The 15787-nt window shown below is 39.0% G+C and overlaps 1 protein-coding gene across 9 annotated transcripts in view; it reads right to left on the bottom strand.

Moving 5' to 3' along the window:
- The window catches only part of RBMS3 (RNA binding motif single stranded interacting protein 3), a gene marked incomplete at its 3' end in the record, with an annotated part of 1264947 nt that overhangs the window by 359432 nt on the left and 889728 nt on the right, over positions 1–15787 (bottom strand). For all 9 annotated transcript variants that reach the window (XM_080673189.1, XM_080673187.1, XM_080673188.1 and 6 more), the window contains one exon: positions 9789–9880. In XM_080673189.1, coding sequence (XP_080529315.1) covers positions 9789–9880 — 92 coding nt within the window. The remainder of the gene's footprint in view (positions 1–9788; positions 9881–15787) is intronic.

Here is a 15787-nt window from a genome sequence, read left to right as displayed (position 1 = left end):
ACAATTTTCCAGGGTATTGTATATTATGGTTAAATTCTTCAGTTGGAGTATAACATGGATTAGCATGCAGTCTGGTTTATAAAGCCTTACTATTCCACTGTGGTAACAGTCCCTATAAGAGCTCCAGCCATCCGTTAAATAAATCATTTGGCTGGGAATGGAGCATTTACATATGCATGAGTTACTAATTTCCTAGACATTATAAGCCATGAGCTGGTTTCCTGTGTGCTAGCAAATGCTGAGGTGAGCCTTGATTGCCGAAATTGCACATTTTAAACATTAATTCATGGGCCATTTTCTCCGTCTAAGGTATAATAACGCTATCTGTGGTTCTTCTGTCAAATGGACCTAACAGACATATATAGAACGTTCCATCCAACAGTAATGGAATATATAGTCTTCTCAAGTGTATACAAAACATTCTCCAGGGTAGATCATATGACAGATCACAAAATAAGTCTAAGCAAATTTAAGAAGATTGAATCATACCAAGTATCTTTCCCAACCACAAAGTTATGAAACTAGAAATAACAGAAAGAAAACTGGAAAATTCACAAATATGTGGAAATTAAACAATACACCACTGAACAACCAATGGGACAAAAAAAGAAATTAAAAGGGAAATGAAAAAACCTTTGAAGCAAACAAAAATGGAAATATCACATACTGAAATTTATTGGAAGCAACAAAATCAGTTCTAAGAGAGAAGTTTATGGCAATAAACACGTACATTAAGAAAAAAGAAAGATTTTAAACAATCTAACTTTACATTCCAAGGAAATGGAAAAAGAAAATAGTCCCAGAGTTAGTACAAGGAAAGAAATAACAAAGGTCAGAGCATATATAAATGAAATAAAGACCAGAAAAAACAATAAAGAAAGATCAATGAAATTAAGAGCTGGTTTTTGAAAAGCTAAACGAACTGACAAACATTTAGCTAACCTAAGAAAAAAGAAGTCTCAAACAAAATCCTAAATGAAAGAGGATTTACAAAAATACAAATGGGGATCATAAGATACTACTATAAACAATTATATGCCAATACATTGGATCACCTAGAAGAAATGGATAAATTGTGAAAAACACAGAACCTATCAAGATTGAATCTTAAATAAATAGAAAATCTGAGAAGACCAACTAATTACCGGTAAGAATATTGAATCAGTAATCAAGAACTCAATATGGAAAATCTCAGGGCCAGATGATCCCTTGGCGAGTTCTATCAAACATTCAAAGAAAAATTAACACCAGCCTTTCTCAACTCTTCCAAAAACTTGAAGATGGAGAACACTCCTCAACTCATTTTACTAAGCCAGAATTATCCTGATAACAAGCTCAATACAAACACTACAGCTTCTTTTTCTATTTTCAATGGGATTATAATCTACATGTGACAAAGTAATGCTTATAATTAGGTCCCCTCACTTTACAACAATAGTGACCAGAGAAAGGATCTGCTTCTTTCAATTTTAAGAACAAATTATTAAAGCCATGAATGAAGACTGTTCATTATGCGATTTCTCCATGGTAAATCAAGAAATGAGATACTGATTGAGATCAGCCTGTGGACACATTCCCTTCAGAGAGGCAAGATGAAAGAGTTGGTATTTCTTGCAAACTGAAGAAAACTTATATTCCACACATACCCTAGGGCAGTGGTCGACAAACTCATTAGTCAACAGAGCCAAATATCAACAGTACAACGATTGAAATTTCTTTTGAGAGCCTAATTTTTTAAACTTAAACTTCTTCTAATGCCACTTCTTCAAAATAGACTCGCCCAGGCCGTGGTATTTTGTGGAAGAGCCACACTCAAGGGGCCAAAGAGCCGCATGTGGCTCGCGAGCTGCGGTTTGTAGACCACTGCCCTAGGGTAAAAAAGTATCTCGTCACCCGATATAGACTCCAATTTTGACACAAATTAAGGTGTTTTGTTGATTTTTGTTCTTGTCAAATGCTAGGAAAGCAGCAAATTGTATTAGAGTACATGCCCACTATTTCACTGAGAGGATACAGGGGAGTCCTTGCAGAAGTAGAGTGGGACTCATAAGCAGATTATGTAAATCATTTGGCAGAAGCTAATACAAATATTTAAGTTCAGAAGATTCTGGTTCAGAAAGGTCAAATAATTAACAAAAAGGACTAAGATTTCCTGACAATTTCAATATTGGGGTTTGAATCCTGGCATTGTCCAATAGGATCAGAAAAAAAAAAAATGAGCCAAGTTGACATAGTCAACAAAGCAGACTTTCTCAAATATTTTACAGGTACATAAATGACCAACCACTACTATTGCTTTCATTGGCAACTTCAAAAATCTCAGTCATGAGGAAAACAGTATTTGGTGTTTGTTAGAGAAGTTCTTCTGTTCAAAATATGTTCAACAGGAGCACGTGACACAAACATTCATTTTAGAAAATGAGATAGCAAGGTTTTCATTACATGGCATCAGTCATCAAGAGTAATGAACTGTTAAAACCAACATTGAGCTGCCATTCTTTGGAATTAGTTATTTAATGTGCATTCCGTAACAGCGGTATAGGTATCTTGACATATCTTTACATCCAGCAATACAATAGAACAGCATAATTTGCAGTTAAATATTGAAAGAAAGTACTTACTGACTCAATTAGGATTTGGTTCATATGAAAAATATACTCAGAGAAATGCACCATTAGAATGACTGCAAACGAGAAAACCCCCACAAAATAAAGGGAGAAGTGATGGTGGCATTCCTCCTATTATTAAGAAGACAGTATAGATATAGATATAACACAACCTAAACATGTTAGCTCACTAAAAGGTCTGCTCTGTTTTGAATTACCAAAGACATTTTTTCAAAATAATCTCTTAAACATATTATAGTTTACTTTTATAATTTCTTTTTTATTTCTGTTCAAATGTCACTTCACCAGAGAGACTCCCTGACCACTGTAAAATGCATGCTGGCTCAACCTTCTATCTCCATCCTCATCTACTATGTATTTAGTATCCCCATCCTGCTTTGTCTTTGAACCACTTCTTACCATCTAACACAGTGGCCGGTAAACTGTGGCTTGCGAGCCACATGCCGCTCTTTGGCCCCTTGAGTTTTTAGCAAAGGCCAGTTTAGGAGTACCCTAATTAAGTTAATAACAATGTACCTACCTATATAGTTTAAGTTTAAAAAATTTGGCTCTCAAAAGAAATTTCAATCATCGTACTGTTGATATTTGGCTCTGTTGACTAATGAGTTTGCCGACCACTGAGTCCTAACATATCAATTTGTTTATTGTCTGCCTTCCATTAGTAGAATGCAATCTTAAAACTTTGTTTGGTTCAATGCTATATCTTTGGAATGTAGAATAATCTATTTTTAAATTTTCACCTGAGGACATGCTTAGAGAGGGGGGAGAGGGGAGAGGGGAGAGGGGAGAGGGGAGAGGGGAGAGGGGAGAGGGGAGAGGGGAGAGGGGAGAGGGGAGAGGGGAGAGGGGAGAGGGGAGAGGGGAGAGGGGAGAGGGGAGAGGGGAGAGGGGAGAGGGGAGAGGGGAGGAGGGGAGGAGGGGAGGAGGGGAGAGGGGAGGAGGGGAGGAGGGGAGGAGGGGAGGAGGGGAGAGGGGAGGAGGGGAGGAGGGGAGGAGGGGAGAGGGGAGGAGGGGAGGAGGGGAGGAGGGGAGAGGGGAGAGGGGAGAGATGCCTGACCTGACAGTAGAACAATCTTGGTACACAGTAGGCTTTCAACATGAGTTAAGAAAGTAGGAGAATAATAAAAAAAAATTCCGACCTAAGGCTATAGCTCTCATCTACCTGGGAAATACCTTTGGGTGTAGATAAATATTAGTATATAGGCTTCTCTGATCTTGTTGTCTTCTTGGAAAAGAAAAACACCTGAACATTACTCTTGATATATTAGAATCTGAAGACAACACTTATCCATCATTACATCATGTATTGACTGAGTCTCCCACCTGACCTCAGAAAGCAGTATCTTTCCTATCACCCACTGAAGTTGCCCTTGAACAAGGCCTCTCCCTTTCCTACACGAGAACGTTTGAGAAGCTTCCCTGTTTGGCTGGTTTACTAGTAGGCCCCACCTCATTGTAGTGACCCATGAACACAAGCTAGCCTGTTTACTCTCATATACCCAGGAATCGTAAAAGCAGAGACTGTAAATATTGCATTAGTCCACAAGAGTCTGGCTGACAAAGTCTGGCAGGTGGCTCTGCATTGCAAAAAGTAGCTTTGGTAGACAACAAGCCACATCAGGGGGCTAGTGGTTGAACTTTAAAAAATTTTTTTTCTAGAATAATCTGTGTATTAGGCCCTTCCTTCATTAATGAAATTTCTTCTACTAGAATATAATTGTTAGGGTTATGCATTAGCCACTGAGGTGATATATTTTGTAGTTAACAGAATTTATTGTCATATATTCATTGATTTTCCACTTTATTTCTTACAATATCAAGTGGAAAAAAAATCCACTCGTTTTGATTTTTTTTTCCCCACAAAGAGAACTACTATTATAGTCTTTGATTTATAGAAGAGAATTCCTTTCTCTGGTCCCAATCTGGTTCTCTGCCCTAGTTGACATGTGTTTTCGTATTATCCCTGATGTACTTGACATTCTCTCAAACGCGTGGTCTCTTTTTTATAATCACTTAACTTTGATTTATTCTACATATCCCATGGTGTGGTGAATCACCTTTGGTAATTAGAATGACAGTCCTAGTAGTAAACCTGATAAAACTTTCTATAAAAGTCCCCAAAAGAGGGTGACTCCTCTGTGGGCCTTTCCTCTAGAAAGAGACTTTTTTTTTTTTTTTTTTTACTTCTCCTTGGAACTGACAGAAAGCAAATAATAAGGAGGCCTGCTAAGTTTGAGACAGCTCAAGGCTTTGCTGGTAATAATTGATAACTGTTCAATATATAGAATACTTCTAGAGCCTAGAAACTTACATGCAAAAAAACTAAGCTTCTGAAGCTGTACAGTCCTCCAGTGAGGCCTCAATGAGACAATGGGGGATAATGGGCAAGGGAATTCTATTCCTGCCCAATAGTATTTGATATGTATATCAAATAAGCAATCAGTGATTTCCACTTGTTTCCCATTCTCTCTGTTGCTAAATGGCAGTCTTCCTTTAGCTTCACGTATCCTGTTGTTCCTCTATGATTCAAAATTATGTGAGTTCAGATAACCTGTCTTATAAAACTAGAGGCCCGGTGCATGAAAATCGTGCATTTGGGAGGGGGTCCCTCAGCCCGGCCTGTGCTCGCTCACAGTCTGGGAGCCCTCGGGGGACGTCTGACTGATGACTTAGGCCCATTCCCTGCCTAAGCCAGCAGTTGGACATCCTTAGTGCTGCCATGGAGGCAGGAGCACCCGCCAGCCGTGACTCTGGCTTCTGGTTGAGCGGCGCACCCCCTGTGGGAGCACACTGACCACCAGGGGGCAGCTTCTGCATTGAGCGTCTGCCCCCTGGTGGTCAGTGCGCATCACAGCGACTGGTTCCACTGTTCAGTCAATTTGCATAATAGCCTCTTATTATATAGGATTGGCTGTTAAACCATAAGAGCATCCATGTCTGGGCCTGTTGGAAATGATGGCATCACTAGATGTGATTAGAGGATGAGGCTTTAAAGTAGGCTCCCCAAGGGAAGGAATGAGTGCATGCCACCCAGGACGTATAAATGGGAAGAATGGAGTTATTGATGTTTAATAACCCAAAAGATAGACTACTCTTATTTTTCTGTACTAGAGGCAAAGAAACTAAATTATTCGTCATTACAGACTCTCTTGCAGCTAAGGAAAAATCATGATTCAGCTTTGGATGTTGATAGGTGAACGTCCACAAGCTCCTGAGTTAGAATTCTGGGAAAGCTTTTAAAATGACAGAATCAGCCAGAATGGTTCTTGAGCCTTTTGTCCTTTTCTTTCATTTTTATATTTTTATTCAATGGATTGGGGTGACATTGGTTAATAAAATTATATAGGTTTTAAGTACTGGCCAAACTGGAGATACAATAACTGGAGCTTTAGAAAGCAACATATGATATGTAGGGATGAAAGCCACTAATAAAGAATGGCAAAGCAACCTTGATTTTGATATTACCCCAAAGCATTTGCCCTGAACTGCTGATCTATGGCTGTCTTATCATAAGTAAGATAAACACTTACAAGGTTAGGCTATTGTTAGCTGGATTTCTTAGCTCTCTTCTTTTTAAGTGTACAGAGACATGTTCTTTAGCCAATGACTTCTTCTAAATACTAATTTGTCAACAAATAGGAATTAAACAATAAATCATCCAGTAAGTGATAAATGATTAATAATGTATAACCATTAACATGGATGAATGTTTTCTGTATACTTGGCAAGAATAATAACAGCCAATATTCTCAACCTCGAGCTGTAGCAATCCAAGGAGAGAGATTAAATTTTAAAAATTCAGAAAAAGGAAGAAGTCAATTCAGTCTTGACTCTCTAACACCTAGTCAAGTGTCTGGCACTTAGCAGGCAAGAAGAATGTTTACTAATTGATACTACTTATTATAGTCCTCAAAAAACTGTTTTGTAATAACATAACACTTACAGCATATATGATAGAATGTTCAGCAACAAATGTGAATTTAATACCTAACAACATTTACTGAATAACTAACATTTATTGAATTTTGGTATAATCTAAGTACTATGCTAAATTCTTTGTTTTTAAAAATTAATTCTCACAGCAGTCCCATAACGTAGGTATGATTATTAGAGACTTGCAGATATTTAAATAACTTGGCTAAGGTCACAGAGCCAGGTGGTATCTGAGCCAGTATTCAAGGCCAAGTTTCCCTCCCTCCAAACCTATGCTCTTAACCACTATGTATTACTACAATATTCTAAATCTGCTCTCCTAAAAGAAACATATCCTCTGATCCCTAAAAACCCTTTTTGGCAGAACAGCAAGGATACAGAAACTGTTAGTCCATGTTAATGGTTATAAATGATTAATCAATTACCACTTACTGGATGATTTATTATTTAATTCCTATTTGTTGACAAATTGGTTGAGTTTTTCATATGCACACACTGGAATAAGTTAGCTAAATAAAGCGATTCACTTGGAAGGTTTCATGTTCACTCTAGGTTGCTATTGGGAAACTAGATATTTTGCAGAATTTTTGCTTTAAAATCCAGGAAGTGTAGCATCACAGCCTGCATAGTAGGATATTGTTAAGAACAAGGATGCAGGAGGCAATTCACTGGACACTTAAATGGCAAAAAAATATAGTGCAGTTTCACACACCCTGCAGACTGCAGGTTTATATGATAATAAATAATAGCTTTCACCAGGACAAAGGAAAAAAACACCATGAAATCCAATAGCTCAGTGAGAAATCTGCTAATACAGGTGGTCAAGCTTGTTCCATTTCATTGTCAAAGGGAGGCTATTTATTTGCTTCTGGGTAGTGAAATTACAAAGTCATTTACTGCTGAAAGTTTTCCAGTAGGCAGATGTGGATCTAAAGCTCTGGGTTTTTAGATCCAAAGTTTGTGAGAAAAAGGGGAATAAGAATTTATTCCACAGACAGCATAATTGGTAAGGTAGAAATCTTTCAGCAACTCTAGAAGTAAAATAAAATAATGAAATAAAATAAAGTAAGTCTCTTTAAACACTCCAGTTGGAACCTCCTTACCATGCACATTGGGCATGAGCTAAGAACCAAAATGCTAGCTATCCTAAATAATTTTCTTAGAGACTCCTTAAAATATTTTCTCTTTGATAATTTCCTGCTTAGCTGAGATGTCAGTGACGGAGATGTGTGTGTGTGTGTGTGTGTGTGTGTGTGTGTGTGTGTGTGTGTGTGTGTGTGTGTGTGTGAGAGAGAGAGAGAGAGAGAGAGAGAGAGAGAGAGAGAATAGAGTTCTCATGTAGAAGAATGCTGAGAAAAAGAGGGGAAATACGATGGCTCCTTGGTAGTTATAAAATTAATGGCAACTTTCTTTTTCTGTTGATCCAATAAGTACCACATATGTATTCTCAGAACATTTGAAATATTGGAAATTATGCATACTGTATTCATTATTTCTAAATTGTCACAAACTAGTAATTTCCAAAATTTGGTATTTTATCAATAACATTGATTAAATATACAATTTTTATAAGCATTTGTAAATGTCTTGTAAGTATTTCCTTTAAGTCTCAATTTTGCATATACTCAACACCTACATTTTATCACTTGTTCCCAAGGTGTAAGTCACTGCTTAAGTTGCCAAGTAACTTAATTTTTTTCCAAGTAAGTTTCAAACCAAGACATGTACATAATTTTCTTATTAATTGCAAATATTAACTTCATCAATCTTAGCTTGTGACCAAATTCAAAGCTTCCAGGCATAATCCAGATGAGGAATACATTACACAGCTGAAAGAATTCGAACTCTAATTTATACTGCCTTGAAAACAATTAATGAGTCATAAAGAGCAATGAGTCTATCAAAGTAATCTATATGTGAAGTGACCCACAACAAAAGGTGAACAGATATTGATGGTATCAGTTTGCTAGAAGACAACCGAAGATGAAGAAAACCAAATATCCCAACTCTAGTTATCTGAACTTAAAAAATGCAAAATGTTCTTAGTGAATGTTAGCCATCCTAACAAAATTCCAATGACTGAAAATTTGATGACTCTGTCATTATATCACTCAGCTGTTATGGCAATAATTAAGAGTATGTGTATTCATGAATATGACATAAATGCATTTCAAGATCTGCTGGCTCTTCTACCTAACTTTTGAGAATTAGATATAAACAAACTCAAACAGTAATAATAATCAGAAAAAATACTTTAAAACTTGAGTTGCATGTAAAATAAATATAAAATGACTATTATTTTGAAATAAATATGTACCAAACATCTTTATGTCATAAATTTTAAAAAAATTTAAAAAAAATTCAGTTGGAAATATAGATTTACAGACTTTGGAAAGAACATAAAGGGAGTCCCATGTACTGCTTGCTCACCCTGTTTCCCCAATATTACATATTATGTAATAATAGTACAATATCAAAACCAAGAAATTGACATTAGTACAATATGTGTGTAGTTTTGTGCCATTTTATCACACCTGTAGATTCTTATTACCATCACTGCGATCAGGATACAAAACTATATTTTGTTTCATTTATTTTATTTTCTTGAATATAAAAATGCATTATAATTTCAGATAGGAAGTTCCAGACTATTTGTTCCACATATCAATAAATGAGTGTTGAAAATTATTAAAATTTAGGATATTATCATCTAGGTAAACTCTAAAAAGGCCAACGTGAAATTCTATCCAGACAACAAACCCTTTGGTTAACCTCAGTTCCTTACACAGATTAAACATCATCATCATTCAGCAATTAGCTCTCCCCAAACATGAGACAGCAATTTTTGTCACACTGTTTATCAAAGACAACTAGCTGCGTACTGGACTACTCCAATACTATTTCCTGCTGAAGGTCCTGGACACACACACACACACACACACACACACACACACCCCTTTTTCCAGGCAAACCAGAGCACTCCACAAGTGCCCTTAAGTCACCAGTGAGGTTACCATAACAAAAGAGCACACAAATAAACATACTGAAAAAAACAACAACAAATAAACCAGCCAGATTCTTCTAAGCCAAACTTACTGTAGGGTTTCTTCTTTTCCCCTAACAAGTAAATATGATCCAAATTGTTGCAAACTGCAATTCGGATTCAGCTGACAGCAAAGGAGAAACATATGATCACAAAGCAAACAACCTAAAACACCACAGCCTTACCTTGGCCATCTGTGCCTGCACCCCATTTGCCTTGAGAGACGCTACCGCTTTCTGGGCTGCTGCGGGACTGTCGAAATCCACAAAACCGTAACCTGTGGAAACACAAACCCCCCTGTTAGCACTCGCAAGTAGCTGGCTCTCCACCACACCGAGGAAATGAGGGTTTGAGCTCTCACTTGCATAAAGGCTCTCCATCTATGGTCCTCACCGCGTCTGGAAAAATCACAATATCATTAAAAATAAGCGTCCGAAGTCTGTGTCCGCTGCCTGAACCCAGGAGCGTTTTTTCTTTGCGGCCCCACGTGCGTCCCCTGGGCCCACGTGCTCCCGGGCGCTCACTCTCTGATTGGGGGGATTGAGAGCATCTTTACCTCCACTCACGTGTCTGTGGGGAAGCAAAAGTCAGCCAGGTGCTCCTGGTCTCTCTGGGCGGTTAATTTGCAACATGTCAGGGTCTACAGTCTAGAAGTCTGTGTACATCATTCTGGGGGTACCTATTTTCCATGAAGGGAGGAAATACTGGAGCTGTTGTAGGAGAAAAACTTGTGATTTAAATAAATTCTTAGCTCAGCCGGCATGGCTCGGTAGTTGAACGTCTACCTATGAACCAGGAGGTCATGGTTCGATTCCGGTCAAGGGCACATACCTGGGTTGTGGGCTCGATCCCCAGTGGGGGGCGTGCAGGAGGCAGCCGATCAAGGATTCTTTCTCATCATTGATGTTTTTATCTCTCTCTCCTTCTCCTTTCCTCTCTGAAATCAATAAAAGTATATTTTAAAAACATTTTTAATAAAATAAACATAAAATAGTAAGTCTCGTGTTTTGGAGATTGCTTTGTAGCGTGGGTTTACCATCAGCAACCTGATTTAGACTAATTTTGTGAGTAAGGTAATAATACATTATTGAACCCTATTCTATTTTCCTGAATGGATTTGTTGCAAGAATGAGAAACACAAAATGTTGAAAAATATTCTTTTTAGAGTTTCTCTCTAAAGTTAATTTTCAAAACCTCAAAAAAGTTGGTGTTAATAAAAGTTATAACAGAACTTGACTGAAAATATCACCAGCAATTTCAACAGTACCTGGCACACAGTAAGTATTCAATCAATACATGTTGACTACATGAGTTAATAAATGTTGTTAATGGGATTTAGGGTTGGAATGTGGCTCCAGCTGATTCCAATGCCCATGCTAATTCATTACAGGACCTTCTCTCTCTCAATCACATCCTAAGTAAATTATTTTAACTCTAAAGTGATCTGTGATAAAAATAATGACATAGATATTCAAGCTTCTTATAAAAATAAGGAACTCATTTTAAATTAAGTAAACACACCCATGCCACTTGTTATTGGGGTACAATCTGAAAAGGACACAAGTGTTGCCTATAGTTTACTGATTGTGTGCCTGTGTGTGTGTGGCCGGGGCGGGAGGGGGGGGGGGTAGTGGAGGGGTGGATACAGAGGAAGGCCAGGTAAATAGCCAGTAAAACAGACTAAATGCAGAAGAGATTTTTGCATGCCCATAAAATAGCAGATATGAGTCCAGGACTTAGCCTAACAGTAATGTAAGCTGCCAAGAATATTTAAAAACAAAAATACTCAAGAATGAGTAGGAGGGCAGCTTTGCTCGGCACATCTAAAAACCCACCATATGTAACTTACGCCTCTTCTCACTTATTAGGCAGGGATTGGCTCTGTACTCTTTTCCTTGTCTCACTTAGGGGTTTTGAGGTGAGCTACAAAGGCAACCTTACTAACCATGCACTGTGACACCCCCCTCCAAACAAGCAAAGAAATGTGCAAGAGAATTCAATTACCAGGTTGTTTCTTTTAATTAACTTTTTAATTTTCTCCCCTCAAATCCCTCCTTCTTTCTTCCTCCCAGCATGTTATCCTAAAATGAACTTGTTACCCAGCAGTATACCATCAAATGCTTCTGAAAAGCTGGGCAGAGTAGCTGTGAAGTTTGTATTTCTAATCCAAAAGAAAGCCTGCTCTATAAGTGCTAGTAATTCTTCTCTTCCCACGAAACTCAAACTATGTGAATAACAGGAGTAGTACCACCCACTAAGTTGAGTAAAATAGGCGAAAAAAGCCAGAATAAAAAGGGGATAAGAACAAAATACATCAAGCATTAGAGTTAGAAGGAGCAGAACATAAAACTAAAATGCAGATGTTTTCTCCTATGTACCAGAATAGGTGCTCGGTGGTTGCCATGTTGGCACCTGCTGAAACTCTAATGACTTCATGGGCTATTGTCCTCGTGTCCCTTCGGGTGCAAACATGAAGGAACTGGGGCTAGGGAGAGGTGATGACACAAATCACAGGCTGCCTAACTGGCAGCTCCAGGATTTGAGGCCACGTCTGCATATGCCCTCCCAACTATACCATACAATGAACTGCTGCATACCCTCACTTTGCAAACTATTTCTAGTGGCCCCTGAGTTCCACCATGGAGAGAATGCAATTCTTGAACATCTCTTGGATTTTGAAGTTAGGGCATGGAATAAAGCAATTCCATGAAAGAGCTCAGTCCAGCTTGTTCAGTCAATTAATGGAGTGGTTGAGTTCTCAATAGAACTGGCTAAGTCAGGCACCCCCTTCTACCTCATGCTTTGGCCACTCTTCCTCATGCATTCCCATGCTCATTCTTTCACTCTATGATGAAACACCATGTCAGGCACTTTGCCTGGCACAGGGCATATAATAGTGAATAAAATAGTTCCAGTTCTGCCCACCCAGCATGGCTTAGTGGTTGAGTGTAGACTTAAGAACCAGGACGCGCGGTTCCATTCCCAATCAGGGTACATGCCTGGGTTGTGGGCTTGATCCCCAGTGGGGGGCGAGCAGGAGGCCAGCCGATCAATGATTCTCATCATTGATGTTTCTATCTCTCTCTCCCCCTCTCCTTCCTCTCTGAAATAAATAAAATATATTTTAAAAAATAGCTCCAGTTCCCATCCTGATACAGCATATAGTTGAGTTGGGGGATAGACATAAATAAAATAACCATATATAAATGAATCTATAACGACAAAATGGCATGTCTTCCTTGAAAGAAAATTAGAGCATATAATATAGTATCTAACTACTGATTGTTTATTATTGGAAGTCATAAGAAGCAGAATTTCTTAAATTGTCGCTTTAACTGGCTTCTGCTAAAGACTGAATGATTGTGGAGAAAGTGGGCAGCAAGAATGGAATCAGCAAGGTGACATAGAGGCAAGTGGCAGCTGGCAATGAAGTGAATGAAATGAGATGGATGATGTGAATTATACTTTTAATTAATAGGAGTTGGTAATAGATTGACTTGGTTGGATGTAAGGGAGCTACATAAGACATGGATTATTACTGCTCTTTCTTGGCATAAGCCACCGGGTGGCTAGAGATATATTTACTGAAATGGGGAGAGTAGAGGAGGATCCAGCAAGGGAGAGGAAAAAGTACAGTATCAATGTGAGACATGATGAGTCAGAAATGCCTGTGAAATATCTAAGTAAAAATGTCAAGTAGCAGTTGGAGTTTTTTGGCTGTTGCACAAAAGAGGGGGTAGGATTGGATATGCAAATTAGGAGGTCAACACCATAAATATGTGTACAGAGATAGAAATAGATAAAAAATGCCTAATGTAAGCAGAAACAAAGGGTTCAGGTTTAGAGTTTGAACAACTTCAACATTTAGGTGTCAACTGAGAAAATGAGTGTGCAGAGGTGGAAGGAGAATCAGAGAGGAAGAAGGAAATGAAGAGGTAATAGGATGTCTGAAAGTTAAGGAAGTGTCCAAGGAGAGAGAGATGGGCTGTGCCAAACGCTACAAAGTATGAGGGAGAGCTTGGAAATGCTCAGCGTGTTCAGGAGCCTTGATGTCATTATTGTGATTTGCTTTAGGTAAGTGGTGGGGATTGAAGCCTATCTGAGTGGAAGAGTGAGAGAGAGAGAGATGAGGAGGCAAAAAATGCTTACCAGCCTCATTGCCATGATCTTGGCTGGGATTGGGAATTAATAAACAGTTTCAGACAGTGGGGAGTGTGAAGTCTAATGAGCTGTCTGTTTAAAGATAGAAGATACTATGGTTTTCAGCCTTAACTGCAAACTACAATCACATGGGGAGCTTAAAAAAATACCAATGCCCAGGACTCAGCCACAAGAAAATTAAATCAATATTTTTGGAAATGTGGCCCAAATGTTTACACATACACACACACACACACACAGAGACATTTGTGTGTTTCTCTGTGTGTGTGTATGTATATAGGTATGTGTGTGTCTATTCCCTGCTGATTTTAATATGAAGCCCGGGTAGAGAACTACTGAGTATTTATTCAAATTATTCAACAAATACTTTTTTTGGTTGCACCTGTTAAGAGATTGTTCTTGGTAATTTTGAATTAAAAAGATCAAGCAGATCCCTAGTTAGTTTGGCTCAGGGGATAGAGCATTGGCCTGCAGACTGAAGGGTTCTGGGTTCATTTCCAGTCAAGGGCACATACCTCGGTTGCAGGCTGGATCCTGGCCCTGATCAGGGCATGTTTGGGAGACAACATCACATAAATGTTTCTCTCTCTCTCTGGTTCAGCCCTGAACCCAGAAAAGCAGCCCCAGATTTCAGGACTGCTGGAGTCTAGTCCAGTGCAGCTTTTCTTCTCTGGGTTCCCCCCTCTCCTGCCACCCACTAAATGTTATACAGCATAGGACAACATCATGATGCTGACGTCCAGGGCGGAAGACATCTCTGTGAGGCACCCTGAGTTCTCTCTGAATTGAGGAGGGGATGGGAGGACTTGGAGAAGAGAGTATTTCTGAGAGCTAGCACGCCAGCAAGGAAAGAGAGTGTCCCCTTCCTATATAATGTCTCCTCTATGGAAGGCTCCACCCCAACAGGGGAGCTCAGACCTGGTGAAAAAATGTTAAAGAATAAGGCCCTAGAGGAAGGGGTGGGGGTCTGGGTGAAAAAGGTGAAGGGATTAAGCAAATAATAATAATAAAAAAACTCATAGACACAGACAACAGTATGGTCATTACCAGAGGGACAGGAGGGGGGTGGGTAGAAGAAAGTAAAGGGGGAATAAATGGTGATGGGTGGAGACATGACTTGCCATGGTGAGCACATAATACAATGTACAGTGATGCTCTATAGAATCATACACCTGAAACCTATATAATCTTATTAACCGATGTCACCCCAATAAATTCAATTAAAATAAACAAATAGGAAAAAAGAAAAATATATAAAACTGGAAAATAACTTTGGGAATTGGAAGAATGAACATTATAAAGATTTAGCACCAAACCAAGTAGAGTTTCTTGTTCTTTACCATTAAAATATATTTCACCACAGTTTTAAAAAGAAGCTACCAGGAGTGAAATACTTCACTGACTTTTGTGTTCTCCAATACACACTCTCATTAATTAAAATGCAAGTTCCGAGGTCAAAGTGTCCCGGGCCACCCTGAGAAACACCCCGATTCTAGAAAGAAACACTCCATTCCTGAGTTTTCTGTGACTGCATCTGCCACATCACAATGAGAAGAAAACAAAATGGAATACGGAGCTGCCCCTGAAGAATCACGAAGCATTCGCTAAGGAAAAAAAAAATCAACTTCAATTTGGTTTCAATTTGCTTTGCTTAATGACAAATAATCAAGTCGGGGAACAGGAGTCTCTGCAGCTGCATCTGGTGAGGGCCAGGGTGGGGAGATTAGTTCAGCTCCAGCTAATCATGCTTTATGGTGACTGCTCAACCCCGGACAACACTCCCGTGACTGGTAACCAGCGCAAAGCCCAGCCCAAGTGGCAGGAAGCCCACCTGTCTCACCCCTCAACTGCATAATTAAACTTGGCAGCAGGTTCGAATGAATTAAAAACGATGTCACTGTTTTCTCCACACACCCGTCCTTGTTTTGCTTCCTTGTTGAGGGGAGAAGGCCAGCAGTCCTCAATTAGTGGGAAGCAGAGCAGGAGAAAGAACCAGCTCCACGCTAATTAGGTCATTCGCCAA

This window comes from Plecotus auritus (assembly GCF_963455305.1).
Source record: "Plecotus auritus genome assembly, chromosome: 6".
Classification (NCBI taxonomy): domain Eukaryota; kingdom Metazoa; phylum Chordata; class Mammalia; order Chiroptera; family Vespertilionidae; genus Plecotus; species Plecotus auritus.
The sequence above is the reverse complement of the archived record's forward strand: the minus strand, read 5'-3'. Positions and strand labels throughout refer to the sequence as shown.